Here is an 18522-nt window from a genome sequence, read left to right on the forward strand (position 1 = left end):
GGGGACAGCCCTGCAGGATATTTGGGAACATTTCTGCTCTTCCATTTACTGCCAGCTCCAGCAGCTTTCCCTGCAAACAGCAGATCCAGCCCATGCTCACATTGCCTGTGGTCCTCATCCCTCCAGTTCTGAACATTTCCAAGTGCCTTGTTCATTTTATAGGTGACCAGAACAGCAATAACAGCAACACCACATCAGTATTGTAATCAGAAATTGGTTGCTTGCTCAAGTCCTGAAACATTCAGTAACACCCAATATCTGAGCAGCCCAGTCACTGTTTAGAATATTTCTCTTTAGTGGGTCTCTACTGTTCCTATTTCAGAAGTTTATGAAAGGATTAGTTCTTGGGAACAGCTGCATTTCTCACTTCACTGAGAAATAAACACATCAGGCTAGCTCTGCAAGAGGCAGGAAAGCAAAAGAGCTCAGTCCTTCCCACGATTGTTCCCTCTGATCCCACCTTGGCTCCACAAGTCCCTGCTCAGGAAGGGATTGGGGTTTGGGTCTGATCCCAAATATCATGGGATCATGGAATGACAGAGTGCTTTGGGATGGAAGGGACCTTAAAATTTATCCCATCCCAGCCCTGCCATGGTCAGGGGCACCTCCCACTGTCCCAGGCTGTTCCCAGCCCTGTCCAGCCTGGCCTTGGGCACTGCCAGGGATCCAGGGGCAGCCCCACCTGCTCTGGGCACCCTGTGCCAGGGCCTGCCCACCCTCACAGGGAAGAATTATTTCCTCATATCCAGCTGAATTTACTCTCTTTCTGTTTGAAGCCATTGGGCTGCATCCTCATTTCTTCCCTTGTTGCCTTCTCCTCTTGTTATTTCCCAAAGGAACAGCCACAAATAACCTTATAACCTTTGCCAAGCCCCTTGGGCTGCCAGGGACCTGCAGGACACAGCCCATGTGAGCCTGCATCCAGCAAGTGTTTGGCACCTCTGATCTGGGGAGTGGGGGGGATTTTCCTGGGCTGTGAATAAAAACAGCTTCTTAATTAAGCCCTGGATATTGATTTCATTTTCATCCTATTAACTGCCTTGCCCTACATGGGTTTGCAACACTCTGTAGGATTCCCCTTGCCCCCACTCTGTGTAGACACAAATTGCCAAGATAAAAAAGCTTCATTAGTCCCATCTACTCTTCAAGCACCCATTTCTTTGTATTTTCTTTTTTTTGCTTTCAAGTGCTCATAAAAGAGGCTCCTTGACAGCTTCCAGACCTGCATCTCTCCAGCAGAGCGAAGATTCCTGAACCAACATCAAGAGCTCAGCTACTTTGCAAAGAGAAGGAGGGACAAAAACCTCTGCAGAACTCCTAAAGATCCCAGGTCCTGGGTTCCCTCACCTGTGGGGAGCTGGAGGTCTCAGAACAGCAAAACCCCCAAGCCAATGGCACTTGCTGATCTTTTTTTGCTGTTAAACAGCAGCAACACTTTGGTTTAAGCCCTGAGGCCCAGCAGAGCCTGAGAAGCTCCGGGCTGGGTCACCCTGGATGGGAGCTGCCTTTGCTGATCAGAGAAAATCCAAGATTTTTGTGTTTCCCCCCACAGACCCAGAGAGGGGAGAAGCCTCAGAAGGGAGAGAGGAGAAAAATATCAAATTAGAGAATGAAAACACAGAAGAATGGAAAAGAGGAGAAGATGGTAAATCAAGCAGAAAACCAGTGTTTTCCATGATGCTCAAAACCAAAAGCACCAAAAGATTTGGGAGTTTTCTCTCGGAGGTTTTTGAATCAGAGACCATAAACCTCAACTTACACAGACACAGGGGCTGTGAGCCAAAGAATTCATAATCAAAATTAAGATTTCCAACCAGGAAGGAAAACAAGAGGGAAGATGTCAGACAAGAGGCATGGGGAGCTACTCAAACATTTGGGGGAGAGGAAAAAAACCAAACCGACAACAATTTTTGAGTCTTTCTTGTCACTTTTTTGGGCTGTCACAGGAGGGGACTGAAGGAATGAGAAGGTTTAGAAGCTCAGGGAAGGTGTTGCCTGCAGGAACATGGATGGATCTGGGCAGGGCCAGGAGCTGGACTTTGATGATCCTTGTGGGTCCCTTCCAGCTCAGGGCATCCTGTGATTCGGGCAGAGGTCTGGGGAGGGTGAAACCCAGAGCTGCAAAGCACTTCCCAAACCTCCACGTGCTTGAGCTTCCTTTAGTTTTGAGCTGAAATCTCAGGAAGTTTTAGCAGTCAGTGATGAGTAAATATTCCTGTGATCCAAATCTGCCCTGAAATGCAGCTGCAGAAAGCAAAGAGCCTGGCACTTGTTGGTCTCAACACCAGGGGCAGCTACTTAGAAAGTCAAAGAAGAATTATCAATAACCTGAAGAGTGAAATTAAGTTTCTCTACCAGAAATGTCTGGCTTTAAAGCACAGGGCTGACCTCCAGCCTTCTGCTAAAGCTTCACTTTGGGATCTGGGTTGTTTTTCCACAGCAGAGCTGAGCTGGATCATTTGCCCCATTCCAGGCACTGCTTTGATGTTTACACTGATTTAGGAATTAGCCTGGAAATCATTTTGTGTGCCAAGAGAAGTGGCTGCAGGAGAGGTACCCGAGCTCTGCTTCACAGTCCAGATTCTTCCTTCTCTGTTCTTTTTCAAGAAGCAAAGTTCAATCACCTCAAACCAGGCTCTCCTCAGGTCCAGTCCAGCCCTCAGCATCCCAGACATTCCCTGGAGCTGTGGGAGGATCTCAGCCCTGCAGATCCCTACACCAGGCAACACTTACTCCAACTGAATTAGCCAGAAAGGTCTGGAATGGTTAATTGGAATTATTTAGCCATAATGTTTTGCCCTTCTCCTCCTCCTCTGCCTGGCATGGTGTTCTCCAAATTGAATTCCTTTAACAGAATCCAATATGCAGCAAAACTGTTGGTCCAGAGAAATGTTTCAGTTGGGGTGTGGCAGGGGGGCTCCCAGGGACCCCTTTTGTGTCCCCCTCCCCTGCCCAGCACCAGCAGGAGCCAGGAATGGCAGGGGGAGATTCCTTCAGCCCAGGGCTGTGGGGTGAGATGGGATCACCCAGGGAGCAGAGCTGGGGAAGGTTCAGCACCAGGAGCTCCCTGGGCTGCTGCTCCTCCCTTCCCACTGCACATCCAGGGCCATCTGAGCTGGCAGAACCACAGCACACCCTGAGCTGGGAGGGACCCACAGCATGCAGCCACATTTCTCCTCACAGAGAAGAGCAAGAGTTCCCAAGAATATTTCTGAGACTCACATTCTCTGAAATATTCTTGGGAAGTCGTGCCTTGTTTTTCTCTGTGAAGAGAAATGTGGCTACACCAGGATCATCAAATCCCACCCCTGGCCCTGCCCAGCCCCCACCAACCCCACCCTGGGCATCCCTGGCAGTGCTGTCCAAAGGCTCCTGGAGCTCTGGCAGCCTCGGGGCCGTGCCCATTCCCTGGGGAGCCTGGGCAGTGCCAGCACCTCTGGGGGAAGAACCTTGCCCTGAGCTCCAGCCTGAGCCTCCTGAAGCTTCACCAGCCCACCCAGGCCTTGTGTGGCTTTTTTTGTGCCCGTAATTTGTGTAGAATTATGGAAGCCTTGCAAATAACTGGGGAAAGCTGATTTTGCTTAGGCCAGTAGACCCTGAGCTCCAAACACCACCCAAACCATGGCAGATTTTTCCCTCAGGGGATATTTCCACTCAAAGGACAAACACAGAGGCAGCAAAAAGCCCCTTCCTGCAACAGCACAGTTTTTGCAAAAGAGCAGAGGTGCAATGTCAGCAACAGGGGCTGTCACCTCCCCGGGGTGTGGACACAACCCTCACTGTGAGGTGCTCCAGATGCTTAAAGGCAAAGCTTTGCACAGAGAAACCCTGAACACATCGGGCCCCAGGGAGAAGGATGCTGTTTGAAGAGATGGCTCACCTCTGACAGCACTTCTGGGGGCCCTGTGGTGCAGGAGGGCCCAGCACAGCAGCTGGGAGGGCATTGAGCATCCCAGGTCCATCCTGGATACACCCAGGGCCATTCCAAGTCCATCTGGGTCCACCCCAGATACACCCAGGTCCATCCCAGCTCCATCCCAGGTCCATCCAGGTCCATCCCAGGTCCATCCAGGTCCGTCCCAGGTCCACCCCAGATACACCCAGGTCCATCCCAGGTCCATCCAGGTCCATCCCAGATACACCCAGGTCCACCCAGAGCCCTAAAGCCCAGCCAGCCCCTGGCTTTTACAGCCCCTTAGCAGCAGATTCACTGCACAGAGACACAAGGATGGAAGTTCCCAGCTAAGCTGGTGCTCTTTTCCCTCAGTACAACAGCACTTCCATAAAAAACATCAACTGAGAATAAATATCTGTAGAAACAATGGAGGATGTTTTCCAAGGTAGTTTTACAGCAGCAGCTTGGTCCTCTCACAAACTGATATTAAACCAGGCTTGCTCTTTATCTCCCCCACATCTTTCCAAGTTTGCCTCCCAAATCCCTGATTTTCTACTGTCTCCAGGTGTGGTAGGGAAGTTCTCCTCTCCCAGGCACATCCAGGATCCAGCACCTCATTAATTGTTAATGATTTGGTGAGGGTTTCCAAGCCAGAAGCCCAAAGCACCACACCACCCGTGGGGAAGTTAGATTTAGATTTAGCTTTAAATTGAATACCTAGATTTAGATTTAGATATTTATATATATATATATTAATAGTTATGGTTAGTTATAGTTATAGCACATAGTTATAGTTATAGCACATAGTTATAGTTTTGGTTATAGTTATATTATTTCTCTAGTGAAACTGAGGCAGCGAGAGATCTCCCAGCCACTGAGGTCGCTGTGAGGAGGGTGCCTAGCAGGATGCACGGCACTAATTAGAGCTCTCAAGAACACTTGGAACATCCCAAACCTTCCTGGGGGTGAGTGAGGAGCCAGGGAGGGGATTGCTGATCCACCCCCGACCCCGCCAGCCCCGGGGCAGGGCGGGGCACACCCCTGTCTCACGGTGGGCAGTGTAACACCAGGTGAGTCCGAGCCCACCTTTTACACCTCAGTGAAGGGCGGGGAGAGCTCAGGCGCAGCCTGCATCAGCACCAGGCTGCCTGAATTCCCTTTTGCCTCCCGCTAAAATCCATCCTTTTGGCGTTCTGCCCCCGGTCCCTGGGCACGCTCTGGGCTCTGGCGCTGAGCATCAGTGGAGCCATCGGCTCCTGCCCCGGGCAGCTCCAGCATCCCCAGCAGGGCGGGCTCCTGCTCCCCGCAGAGCTCCGGGGGTTTGCACTGCCAGGAAAATGAATCCACAACCACCAGAGGTTTATGTCCAAAAAGGAGACAGAGGAGTCCTTTCTCTTTATTCCAATAAAGGGAGAGGCCGTGGGGCATTCCCCTGGGGTCTCTCACATTTTTGGAGGACGCAGCCTCCTTTTTATCCCAATTTCCAGCCACTTTTCCCTTCTTTCTTTCCCCATTGGTTGAGGTAATTGAGAGGTTCAGACTTCCCAAAACACCTGACACCAGAGATTTCCCTCTAATGTACAACCCTCCCTTTTAATTTTTAATTCTTATGGAATTTAGGGGTTTTTCCCCCATTGTTTCTTTCATCTTTCAATGTCTAATTTCATTCATCAGCAAACCTAAAGTTTATTTGTAAAAGCAAATCTCTTTTTCCATTCATCAATCAGTGGAATCCTTCCCTTTGTTTCTTTTCTCTCCCAGTGTTATTTATCCACCAGCAGACCCACAGCTGGTTTGTAAGGACAAATCCCTCATTCCTCTCAATGCCAGGGCAGAACAGCAGCTCCCTGCAGCAGGAGGGAAGCTCAGGCAGCAGGAGAACAAAATGCCACAGAAGTTCCTCAACTTCTTCCAGCTCAAGCCATTGTCAAAAGGATTTTCACGATCTAAATGATAATATTCTCCCCATTCCCCTTTTATTCATTTATTAAGTCACTTTGCTAGTGGTGCAGGCCATGTTTGCTGCTCACAAACTCCCAAGCAATTCATCCCAGCTATTTTCCCCCAACAGCTGCACAACCTGAGAGAAATTCTCTTCCCAGCAGAGGCAGGAGTAAAGCATATTTGTCTTATTATGTCTGGGTAAAGCTTATCTGCTTATTTGCTGCTCAGAATTGTATTTACAGAGCACAACAAAGGCAAAGCCAAGTGCACTAATTGCTGCTGCTCAGGTAGAATATTTTCTGCTCACCCTGAGCCCTGCATCAGTGGGGCTTTATACTTTATCTAGCACGAGTGAGCTCCACAGAGGGGTTTTATTATTCACCCATCACTGCTGTTTCATTGCCTCTGTATCTTCTGAAAGGAGGGAGAAAAACCTCAGTGATTTCTTGCTTTTCAAACCAGGATTGCTGAGGGTTTTTTTCCGAGCTTATTGCACGTTGCAGACAAATAAATCACCATTTAAATCAGCCTCATTCTGAGCACACAGATGGAGGCTCCTCCAGAGGGGAAGCTCTCCATATCCAGGTGCTTTCCATCCTCCTCACAGTGGGCTCCACATTCCCAGGCTCCCAAGGGATGAGCACAGAGCAAAAAGCAAACCCGCAGAGGGGAAAAATTCCAGCCCCAAAATGGTTTTGTTTTCTATCTGATCAACACCAAAAATCCTCATTTTACCTCTGCTCCAGCTTATTTGGTGACAGAGCATCTCCCCAAGCCTTTGTTCATACAGCAGAGCCCAGGTCAGGCCCCAGCCCCCAGCACTGGGGGTTTATGGCCTGGAAGTGGGGCTGGAAATGGGGTAAATTGTCACTGTAGGACATGAAATAAGACAACATGGACACTGCTCTTTCAGGGTAAAAAGAGACTTTTTAATTTCTGACTCCAACATTTATAGATTTCCAAAAGTGACAGTGGATTGCAGGGTGACAGTGCCACCTCTCCAATGACACTGGACAAACCAACAGCCCATCAAATTTCTCCTCTCCATAAAAGAATGCAGAACAATCAGTTATTTACTGAAAGTGGGTGAGAAAGTTTGTTACAAAAATGTAACTATCAGAAGGTTTAGAAAACCTTAAAAAAATCAAAGTGACAGCAGTAAATTGGTCTGAAAAGAGGATCAGGGGCTGGCACTTCCCCTGTTCCCACTTTCCTTGGGAAGGGAAAAGCATCCCAAAAGCAGAATGCAACCTTTGCCATGCCCACAGCTCCCTGCCACCTCCTGGACCCTAACTCACCCCAAAGGCTCTGCTGGGCTCTCAGGAGCTCTGGGGCTTTTGCCAAGCCCTGTGGGAGGGGCAGGGAGGATCCCCAGAGTGGCAGACCCTGGCAAATGGCTCCCTGTCCAACACCAGCCCTTCCTAAGCCACCTCTTGTCATCCCTGGGAGAGTGCAGAGCCCCGAGGGTTCAAACAACGCCTGGCTTTGCCAAGGCCCTGCTCCCAGGTCAGCTGGGACACTTTGTAGTGGGGAATTTAATCCCAGCTCAACACCAGGCTCTGGGGCCTTCACTGGCAGCCCCCAGGGCAGGTCTGGGACCTTGATCCCTCCAGGAGCAAGGAGGGAGAGGAGCTGCTTCACAAACCCCACCTTTGCTGGTGCTGATCAGGGTGAGACCTGCTGGGGACACCCTCGTGCCTGAACTCCCTTCCTCCCACTCCCCAGCCACGGCAGAGGGCTGGAGAGCACTGATGGATTAAAAACCTCCTGGGCACGGGGGCATCTCGGTGCTGTGGGGGCTGCTGGGTCCCTCTGATGCTGAGAGGTGACACAAGTGCCACTCCTTGGCCGGGTGCTGTCCCCTCCCGTGGCACACAGGGACCTCCAGCAAGACCTTGTGTGTGTCCCCAGTGCCACCAGCAAAGAGGGAGCCCCAGCAGATCCTTAACCCAGTCCTGAGGGGCTGAGCCCTCTTTAATGACTCTCACTTTGGTTAAACAGAGATTAAAAGGAGGAAGGAGCAAAAACTCAAGTGTGGGGCTGAGCTTGTGCAAGCTCCCCTTCCCAGGAGAAGCACACTTCCCACGGGCAGCACCCAGCAATATTTGCTTTTTTCTGGGCATTCAGGCCATTTCTGGCCTGAGGAAGGGACAGGGAGGCTGAGCCTGACCTCCCCTGGCCCCAGCTCCTGTCCCCTCAGCGGTGCCATCCCTGCTGCAGCCCTAAACCTGAACCTCAGGCTGGTTCTCTGTCTCACAGCCAGGACATCGAGGCCTTGCCCTTCCTCCAGTGACAGCAGCAGAGGCTTTTCATCCTGCTTGGAGCAGCAGAAAGGAAATTAAAAGGGTGATAAGGGAGCTCCTTCAGCAGACAAGGGAATATTCTGTGCTAGCAGGGAGATAAAGTAATATTTCTTCCAGCTCTGGCAAAGGCTCAGAAATGAGACATGGGGTGAAATTCCACATTTATAGGGATTTTATAACTCTTACCTGGGCTGCAGGATAACCATCAGCCTCGCTCATATCTCCTCCTCAGAGGAGGTCACAGCAGCACAAAGAGGGGGAAGGAGTCTATAGGGAGAAGCCAGACCAGCTCCAGTATCCAGGGTAGTTTTGTGGCTTTGCTCGCCCAGGTCAGCCCAGGGCGATGGGTGCTGCCTTTGGGTGCTTTTCCAGCACCCCCTGTCCAGCATGAGCCAGGCCAGCTCCTCAGCTCTGTGTGCAGAGGGTCTGCAGTGCCCTGTGACCCCCCCAGAGCTGGATCTGAGCCCTCCACGTCCCATCCCTGGGAGCCCTGGAGCAGGAGACCCTCAGGAGCAGGGACAGCCCCCGTGTGCTGCTCCCTGCAGCTCTGGGGGTGCAGGGGGGAGAGAGCCTGACCCAGCAAGGCCCCCCAGACCATCAGCTGCCCCTCCTGCAGGGAGGGACCCCATCCCCCAGTGCCCCCCAGCTGTGAGGGGGGGCAGAACCCCAAAAAGGGCCCTCACCCCCCATCCTGCAGCTCAGAGCAGACCCACGGGGACCCCACTGTGGGCTGGGGGTCCCTGACCTTCACTGGGGGGGTTGGTGGGAGAAGGAAGGGGAGCAGGGGAAGGAAAGGAGCAGGGATGTCATTTAGGGAAGGAGGGGAGCAGGGATGTCCCAGGGAGAAGGAAAGGAGAGCAGGGATGTCCCAGGGAGAAGGAAAGGAGAGCAGGGATGTCCCAGGGAGAAGGAAAGGAGAGCAGGGATGTCCCAGGGAGAAGGAAAGGAGAGCAGGGATGTCCCAAGGAGAAGGAAAGGAGAGCAGGGATGTCCCAGGGAGAAGGAAAGGAGAGCAGGGATGTCCCAGGGAGAAGGAAAGGAGAGTGGCTTCTCCTCCAGCCCTCTGGAATGAGGGCTCTGCCCTGGAGCCCTCCCTGCAGCCCCAGAGATGAGTGGGGGATGCTGTGGGATTCCCCCACACCCCACCCAGATCCAGCATCCAGCCATGGTGCCACTCCCTGGGATGGCTGCAGAGCCACGGGGACAGCCCAGGGATGCCAAAGCCCCTGTGAAAAGGCCAAGGAGTGATGGAAGGGTCTTTGTATCTTCTGCAGAGCCGAGGGGAGGCGGCTCCAAAGGAAAAGCAAAGGCTGGAGCCAGGAGCAGAGCAGAGCCCCAGAGCCTGCAGCAGGTGCTGCTAACGTGTTAGAAGAGATCTCCTTCAAGCAAAAGTAGAGTTGGGGCTGCAGTCAGGCTGAGCATGGAGCAGTCAGGGCAAAATTTTGCTTCAGGGTAAAATATTCACATTAAAATTGGTGCATCCTTCAAATGGGGTGTCCCAACAAGCCACTGCCACCAGTGAGTGGGGTCAGCAGAGTGGCTGAGGTGGCTTTGCCCACATTTCCTGGCTCATGATCCCTCACATCCACAGCAGATTTTTTTTTTTTTTTGGGGGGGGGGGTGGCTTTTGGCCTCTCCTGTCCCTGAGCTGGCTCCTGCTGGCATTGCAAAAATGCCTGTGAAAATAAACACCCCCTTGTCATCCCTAATGCTGGAGAAGGGCTGGGATACAAACTGAGTTTATTTCATTATTTGCAATTATTTGCACAGAAAAGCAAAGGAATCCCCCAAAAGTGCTGGGGTCACTGGGGCTGTGTGTGACTTCTACCAGGTCCCCCCTCCTGTGACCCCAAAACCTTCCCACCACCACCTCAGGGAAATGCTGACTTTGGATTTCTCTGGAGTTTTTGCACTTCTCCCCTTCAGTAAATGCACATTCTTTTAATGACAGTGTTTAATTATGCAGTATTGAGCTGTGTTGTTGTAATTACCCCGTGGTTAAATGGTCTGGAGCTGTGAGGGGCTGGGGGTGCCTTTGGGGGCTCTCATGTCCCCACAGCTCTGGGGGTGAAATCTTTCACAATTCCAGCAGCAAAATCCATCATTTCTCACCCAACCAACCCAACCCAACCCAACCCAACCCACAGACAGCACAATTCATTCACCACCTGCCCAGTTTGGGAGGGGATGAAGTCCCTCTGTGTCCCCCCAGTCCTGACTGACACCAGGCAGGGCCTTTGGGAATATTTGAACCCTTTAGGAATATTTAAAACCCTTCAGGAATATCTTCCCTCTTTAGGAATATCTTACCTCTTTAGGAATACCTTACCTCTTTAGGAATATTTTAACCCTTTAGGAATATCTTAACCCATTAGGAATATAAAAAAACCTTTAGGAATATTTTAACCCTTTAGGAATACCTTAACCCTTTAGGAATACCTTAACACTTTAGGAATATTTTAATCCTTTAGCAATATTGAAAACCCTTTAGGAATATGTTAACCCTTAAGGAATATCTTAAACCTTTAGGAACATTTAAACCCCTCTAGGAATATTTTAACCCTTTATGAATATCTTAACCCTGTAGGAATATTTAAAAAACTTTAGGAATATTTTAACCCTTTAGGAATATTTTAACCCTTTAGGAATATTTTAATCCTTTAGGAATACTTAAAACCCTTTAGGAATATTTGAACCACTTTAGGAATATTTTAACCCTTTAGGAATATTTTAATCCTTTAAGAATATTTTAACCCTTTAGGAATATTTTAATCCTTTAGGAGTATTTAAAACCCTTTAGGAATATTTTACCCCTTTAGGAATGTTTTGATGGGATTTTGGCTGGCAGTGCCTCTGAGCTGGTCTCTCCCTGGTGCCAGGGAGGGCTCTGCTCAGTCACAGCCCCCCCAAACCCAGCCCTGGCAGAGCCAACCCAACTCCCCAGAGCTCCATGCTGGGAACATCCCCAGGGATTGCTCCAGGCACATTCTCCCCCTCATCTCCTTCCTCACTGTTTTTGATTTAATTTTATTTTATTTCCCCCCTGGCAGGGAGTGGGGAGACATCCCAGGATCCCCAAAACTCAGTGCTGCCCTTCTAGGACTGGAATTCGGGCTCCCAAACTTTTAATGACACAAAATTAAAAAAAAAAACAATCCCAACCCCCCAGAATAAACAGCAAACAGTCACTCAGGCTACTTTTCTTTGCAGGAATGGGGAGGCTTTTTGTTGCTTTCTTCATTTTCAAGCCCACCAAGGAGCAGTTCAGCCCCACCATGGGCCACCCCAAAGGAGACAAAAAAAAGCCAAACTCCTTTTAAAGCACTTTTTTTTCCTTTTTTTATTGATTTCATTGAAAACAGAACAAGAAAATGATCAGAGCCAAAAGGCTGCCCCTTTAAAACTGTCAAAAACATTAACAGAAAAAAAATAATAATAATAAACATGATGGCATTATGAATGTTCTAGAAGAGATGAACAAAAAAAAAAAAAAAAAAACTTGTTACTGCACTAATTACAGTATTTAAAGATATATGCAAAAAAAAAAAAAAAAATTAAGATAATGACCTGCCCAGCCACCACACAAAAGGTGATGGCAAATTTATTCACACTACAATACTAACAATTTAAAAAAAGTTTTGTTTTTTTCCTGCATTTTTATACTAAAATCACTTTGTTCTTTTTATACAATTGATAAGTTTATATTCACGTGGTGAGCAAAAATCACACCAGAATCAGCACCGTTTTGTTTTGTGGTTTCTTTTTGTTGTCGTTTTGGTTTTTTTGGTTTTTTTGTGGGTTTTGTTGTTTTTTGTGGGTTTTTTTTAAGCTTTTTTTTTCCTTTTTTCCATGTTTTTAATGCTTGTCCCCGATGTTTCAATATGATAAAAAATAAATCAGTTTATTGAAACCTCATAGCATGTGGCTTAAAAATCAATCCAAGGTGCCCAGCGTGGAGCAGAGGGATGGGAACAGACGAGCTGGTGGCAGCTGGGATCTTCTCACCGTGGCATGTCCGTCCACCCCAGCCAGTCCAGGTCCTCTATAATATATATATCATTCACTTTATCTTTAAAAAAGGGGGAGGGAAAACTGGTTTTCTTTAGGAATTAGTGTCTTGTAAAATCCTCTTCAGCCTTCTCTCTCTAAAACCACAGGTGGGATGGGGAGAGGGGAATTCCTTCACGGAGGAACCCAACACTGAGACAGGAGCAGGGCGTGGAGCAGAGCTGGTTTGAACGGAGAAAATCCAGGAGGGAGAGAGCCAGGGATCACAGGGAAAGATTCTGGGATTCTTCTCATCAGATGAGAAAAAAGCCACGGGGTTTGGAGAGAATTGAGGGCGTTTGTAGGGCCCCACCACAACGTCCTGCGAGATGGGGGAGACATTATTCATTCATATATTTAAAAAAAAACAAACAAAAAAACCAACCAAAAAACCAACCAAACCAACAAAAAACCAACCAGCACAACCTGCCCCGGGGCTGTGCCAAGCAAACCCAGAGCCAGCTCCTCCCAGAAACCAAGTCCCATCAAGTATCCAGAGTTTCTTGTGGCTGAGCTGGAGGTGAGCGGGCGGGAGGGCTCCAGGACACAGCGACACCGCCAGGGAGGGCGGCTCCCCCTGCCTCTGACAACACTCAGCACGTTCAGAGAGGAGGCCAGCACAGCTCGGGTGGCAAAAAAAATGCAACAGCCACCCCTGCACACACAGCTGTGAAAGCCAGCAGCTTTCCAGGAGCAGGGAGGGGAGAACATCACGGAGGTGGGATTTGCTTTCACTCCTTCCTCAAGTAACAGTCGGTGGCACAGCCCTAAGTGTCACAAACCCTTGGCTTTCCTTGAGCGGGGGTTTCTTCTTTTTTTTTTTTTTTGTTTTTTTCTTTTTTCCTTTTTTTTTTTTTTTTAGTTTTCCGTGTGGTTTTGTGTCATTTTTTCTCTCTCTCTCTCCTTTCTCTTTAAAAGGGAACTGCGACAGTCCGTGAGTGTCTGGGCATGGGAGGAGTCGGTGTCAGAAGGGGCCGGCGGCGGCGGCGGAGCTGGTGTCGGGCAGCCCGTTCTCCTGCGTGTCCTGGGCAGAGGTGCTCGCCTGCCGCTGGGCCAGCGCCGAGCTCGAGTGTTTGCACTTGGGTGAACCGCACTGACAGCTGAAGAATTTGCCTTTGATGTCCCAGAACCTGTCCCCGTAGTCGAAGCTGCAAGAGAGAGACAGGAGGGGTCAGAGAGAGGGACGTCGGTGCTGCCACGGCTAAAGAGAACCCCGGGGGGGTTTGGGTTGGAGCAGCCTCAAAGATCACCCTGTTCCACGGGCAGGGACACCTTCCATTAGAGCCCCATCCAGCCTGGCCTTGGACAGCGCCAGGGACCCAGGGGCAGCCACAGCTGCTCTGGGCACCCTGTGCCAGGGCCTCACTGCCCTCATTGTAGAAGAGTGTGGCTGCAGTGACCGATGGTATCCAGGGAGGCCACAACCCACAGACTTCTTCCTTTATCTAACACAATCTAACCCTGCCCTCTGGCAGTGGGAGCCATTCCCCGTGTCCTGTCCCTCCATCCCCTGTCCCCAGTCCCTCTCCAGCTCTCCTGGAGCCCCTTCAGGCCCTGCCAGGGGCTCTGAGCTCTCCCTGGAGCCTCCTCCTCTCCCGGTGAGCACCCCCAGCTCTCCCAGCCTGGCTCCAGCCCTGGAGCAGCTCCATGGCCTCCTCTGGCCTCCCTCCAGCAGCTCCAGCTCCTCCCTGAGCTGGGCCAGGCCTGGGGCAGCTCTGCAGGTGGGCACAATCCTCCCTGCCCACGCTGGGCTCAGCCCAGGGCAGGGGCTCAGGGCTATGAGTGGGCACGGCCAGGTCGATCCTGGAGCTTTGCAAACCTCAGGGGGATCCCGAGGGAGCCTGGGGCCAACGCCCTGGAGCACAGGGATGGAGTGAGGCAGCTGGGGAGCAGCAGAGCTCTGTGTGCCCAGCAGGGGCAGGGGTGGCACGTACCCGATCTCCTCCCCAGCCTCTATGTGCCTGGTGCTGAAGAAGGCGATGCGGGGGAAGCGCAGGTCCTGGTGGGACATGAACACCCGCACCGGGATGAGGTTGGGCTCGCACAGGTGGTTGATGAAGCGGCTGATGTTGCCATAGAAACGGGCGTCGATGCAGTAAACCTCTCCATCCTGGGGAAAAAGGGGCCGCGCTCGTCAGGGCACACTGGGCTGGGGTTTATTGGCTTAAGTCAATGAGCAGGCTCTGCAGTAATGCTGCACAGAGCTCCAGGAGCAGCCAGGCAGGGCACTCCTGTGGGTTTGAGTGGACTGGAAACACACACACAGACTTTTACATTCAGCAGTACCCCGAAAGCAGAGTTCACTGCGCGGCACTCTGACCCCACACGCTCCAAGAGCTGGTTTCTAACACCCTGGCACACCAGTTCTCCCAGTCCAAGCACCAGTTTGGCACAGAGGGACTGATGTTCAGTGCAGACACCTTACGGGTACCAGCCCCTGGACAGGGGAACAGGCATCTGTTCTGTCCTCTAATTGAACATGACAGCTCGGAAACACAAAGCCAGAGCCTCGAGAAAACACAGGGTTTTGCAGATAAGAGTGAAAGTGAGAACACAAAAATTCCCTTTCCAGAGAGCCCAGAGAGCAGTAATACTTGTTTTCCTTGAAAATAAAAGAACCCCCCTCAGGGCTTTTTATTCCAGCAGAGAATGACTGTGCAAAGCAGAGGCTTTAATTACAGAAGCTAATTTCAGTTGCAAAGAGGCCAAAAGCAAAAGGATCCATTAGTGGTGCTCCAAGTCCCTTTTGGACAAGCACCTCAGATCGTTAATGGATGAGCTGTGCCACGTCACACTCGGGGTGCAGGTGCCCAGGAAACATCCCCAGAACTGGGGGAGGCATCCCCCCAGCAGGCCTGGAGCACACACAGTGTCACCAGCTCTGCTTTCACAGATCAGTGATTTCACTCCCTCAATTTCATGCACAGAAATGCCATGGTGGGCCAGGATGACAGCCCCCACATCCACAGCAGGAGCTGGGACACTCCAGGATCACCTCACACGGGGCTGTGAGCAACAGCTCAAGGGACAGGGACAACAGAAACCAAAACCCAGACAACAGAAATGACAGCCCAGGTAACAGAAAGGACAGCCAGGTAACAGAAAGGACAGCCCAGGTAACAGAAAGGACAGCCCAGGTAAGAGAAAGGACAGCCCAGGTAACAGAAAGGACAGCCCAGGTAACAGAAAGGACAGCCCAGGTAACAGAAATGACAGCCAGGTAACAGAAAGGACAGCCCAGGTAACAGAAAGGACAGCCCAGGTAAGAGAAAGGACAGCCCAGGTAAGAGAAAGGACAGCCCAGGTAAGAGAAAGGACAGCCCAGGTAAGAGAAAGGACAGCCCAGGTAACAGAAAGGACAGCCAGGTAACAGAAAGGACAGCCCAGGTAACAGAAAGGACAGCCCAGGTAACAGAAAGGACAGCCCAGGTAACAGAAAGGACAGCCAGGTAACAGAAAGGACAGCCCAGCCACTCTCACCACTGCACAAGTCCATTCCAGCCATTCCTTTGAAACACACCAGCACCTGGAGGCCCCCCGGGTTGGGATTCACACCCTTGCAATGCCCATCACTCTGGAGGACACAAAACCTGCTGGCTCTGCCCTGCCCTTCTCTGCCCAGCCTGATGGGCAGCTTTAAGCATCTCCCAATGATTTGGTGCCTGCTTTTCTCCAGATGTTCCACCTTGGTGTCCCTTCCTGCTTCCCTGAAGGATTCCCAGGAGCCAGCACAGAGGTTCTCCCTCAGGGCTAAGCAAGAGGCAGGCCAGGGCCCAGCTGGGCTCTTGCTATAAACCAGGCTAAAGTCCTTCTCAACTTCTTAATTACAGTCTGACCCCCTGTTTGCACACCAGACTTATTATTTATCTTTTCTCAGCTTTTGGAAAGGTGTGTTGCTTTTAAAAAAGAAGAGGAAAAAAAAAATAAAGCAAAGCTTCTTTGTCACAAGCTGATGACAGGAACAAGGCCCAGAGTGTTTTACAGCCTTCCTTGGAAGCCTCCCCACTCCTGTGAGTCCCCAGCTCACCTTTTCTCACTTCTCCTTTCCCAGGGGGAATCTGAAGTCATGGCCTTGCTTAAAACTTTTAGATTGTACTTTGCAAATCCAAATTTCTGCCCTGAGAGCCCTCACAGAGCAGTGCAGGGCAACAAACAGCAGCAGAAGCCCCTGCCAGGGGATCCTTTCTGAATGAACAGGGTTTGTGGGGTTTTTTTAAAATCTCTCAGTTCATCATCACTTCATGACGAACTCTCGGGGCTGCCAGTCACACAGGTGCCAGGTTGGGAGTACCAAAACCTGGACAATTGACCTCAGGATGCTCCAAGGGGTTGGACAGAAGAGCATCTTGCTCCAAAGTGGTGTGGGCAGCACATGTTGGTTCTGCTGCCCTTTGAACCAGCCCGAACTCTCACCTCAACCACCCTTCCCCTAAAGCACACCAACCGTGCTCTCTGCTGGCTTTCACTGCACATCAAGATGGAGACAATCATTCTCTGGGCTCTTTTGAGGAGTCAGGACTGGGCTTTGTGTGCCTGGACCCTGCAGACACAGTACCTTGTTGTCCAGGTCGAAGAGGTAGGAGTCCTCCTCACGGACATCGGCCTCGGAGTCAGAGATCAGCTCCCCAACGTACCTGTGGGCACAGGGACAGGCAGGAATGAGATCACAGGTTCAAACCCCTCTTTTTGGGAGAGAGAAACACCCCAAAATGCAGCCCAGCCACGCATGGGCAACCACAGTGCTGGCCAGCTCCAAGCCACCAAAGTGACTCTGTTAACTTCCAGCAGGGAAAATCTGGCTCCAAACTCCACCTGTTCAGAACAACACTTAAATAATATCCAAAATTACATTCATGATATTAAAACCACTTTAATATTAAAAACAAATCTATTTTTTCCTGAGAACTAAGTTTCCTTTTGCAAATCTCTCTGTTGGCCAAGATCAACACATGAATCCAAGTCTCCTGAAGTTCCTGGTCAGACTCAGGCTGTCCCACAACCACTGCAGTGCTTGTGCTGCTCACACCCCAAAACAAAACATTTCTGTCTGCCCCTCATGTATTTCCCAGGATATTTTGAGCAATTACAGGCTACACAACTTCATAAGTTTTGGTTTAAAAGTCTTAGGTCTAAGGTAACCTGGCAGGATCCCTGGATCCCTCCTCAATCCCCCCTGAACAAGGATAAATGTGAGCTGTGGTCCCAGCTACAGCCACCCTGTTGTAAAATCAGGTGACAGGCAGGTGACAGGCAGGTCCTCCAAGGAGAATGAAGCAGGTGCTGCTTGGCCTGGGCTTGCTGAGAAGGACCCCACAGCCAGAGAGGTCTGGGTTTGATGGAAACCCCCTTGCTGCAAGAGTCCCCACAGCCCTGGTGTCCCCATCTCCATTTTGAACAGTTTTGGACTGTCAAAGTTCAACACTTCCTGCCCTGAGCTGCTTCAGTCAAAGTAAGAGACTCTGAGGAAGGGTGTGAGGAAGAAGCAGCAGCACAGCAGCTTCCAAGCTTTCCAAGTGTCCAAGGCCAGGGTTTGGAGCAATCTGGGGTAGTGGAAGGTGTCCCTGTCCATGGCAGAGATGGGAGTTAAGGTCCCTCCCAACCCACCCCAGTCTGTGTTCCTGGGATTTTGCTATGTAAGTGTTGCCAGCCTGCAATGAAACAGTAATTATTTCAAGGAAAGGATTCACCACATGAATAAATATTCTTTGCAGCATCAACAGAACTTCCATGGCCAGCAGTTGCACTCACAGCATTCCTGCAGCCCTCAGGCATATTCCAAGTGTTAAACAACTGCCTCCAATCCCCCAGGGCTCAAGGCAGCATTTAACTCCCAGGCTGGGGAGGAGGAGAGCCAGGAAACACGAACCTGGAGAGGATCCCTGTGCTCTGTGACCAGGGATTTCTGGCTGTAGCTCCCAACTGGGAGCCTCCTGTTTGCCCTCACTGCTCCACTGCTGGAAATCACCCACTCCTTGGAGGCCTGAAGCATCGAAAGGTGGCCAGAGAGGGAGAGAAATTGCTGTGGAAAGGCCCAGCAGGCAGCAGCAGCTGAGAACAGCAGAATAATTCTGCTCAGAGAGGCCCCGTGCCCAGGGACAGCCACTGCAGGTTTATAATTCCATGAAATAAAATACCACAACCAAATTAAAAGTCGTTGGTTTAATGCTCCTTTAAAGCCTATTCCTGTAACTCATTCCCTTTCCAAGGCTGTTCAAAGATATTAACAGGTCCCTGATTTTCCAGGCCCAAAGTTAGGGAAGGATGTGCAAGGGGTGCATGCCCCTCCCAAAAACCAGCAGGAGCCCCTTCATTTAAGAACTCCTGTGGCCAAGG

The 18522-nt window shown here is 50.7% G+C and overlaps 1 protein-coding gene across 14 annotated transcripts in view; it reads right to left on the reverse strand.

Moving 5' to 3' along the window:
- Positions 1 to 11456: 11456 nt before the first annotated feature.
- The window catches only part of EHMT1 (euchromatic histone lysine methyltransferase 1), a 120456-nt gene continuing 113390 nt past the window's right edge, over positions 11457 to 18522 (reverse strand). For all 14 annotated transcript variants that reach the window (XM_059865509.1, XM_059865507.1, XM_059865515.1 and 11 more), the window contains 3 exons: positions 16745 to 16823; positions 14124 to 14299; positions 11457 to 13337 (listed from right to left, as the gene is read on the reverse strand). In XM_059865509.1, coding sequence (XP_059721492.1) covers positions 13154 to 13337; positions 14124 to 14299; positions 16745 to 16823 — 439 coding nt within the window. In that variant the 3' untranslated portion in view covers positions 11457 to 13153. The remainder of the gene's footprint in view (positions 13338 to 14123; positions 14300 to 16744; positions 16824 to 18522) is intronic.

The sequence above is a fragment of the Haemorhous mexicanus genome, chromosome 21 (assembly GCF_027477595.1).
Source record: "Haemorhous mexicanus isolate bHaeMex1 chromosome 21, bHaeMex1.pri, whole genome shotgun sequence".
In the NCBI taxonomy this organism is placed as follows: Eukaryota; Metazoa; Chordata; class Aves; order Passeriformes; family Fringillidae; genus Haemorhous; species Haemorhous mexicanus.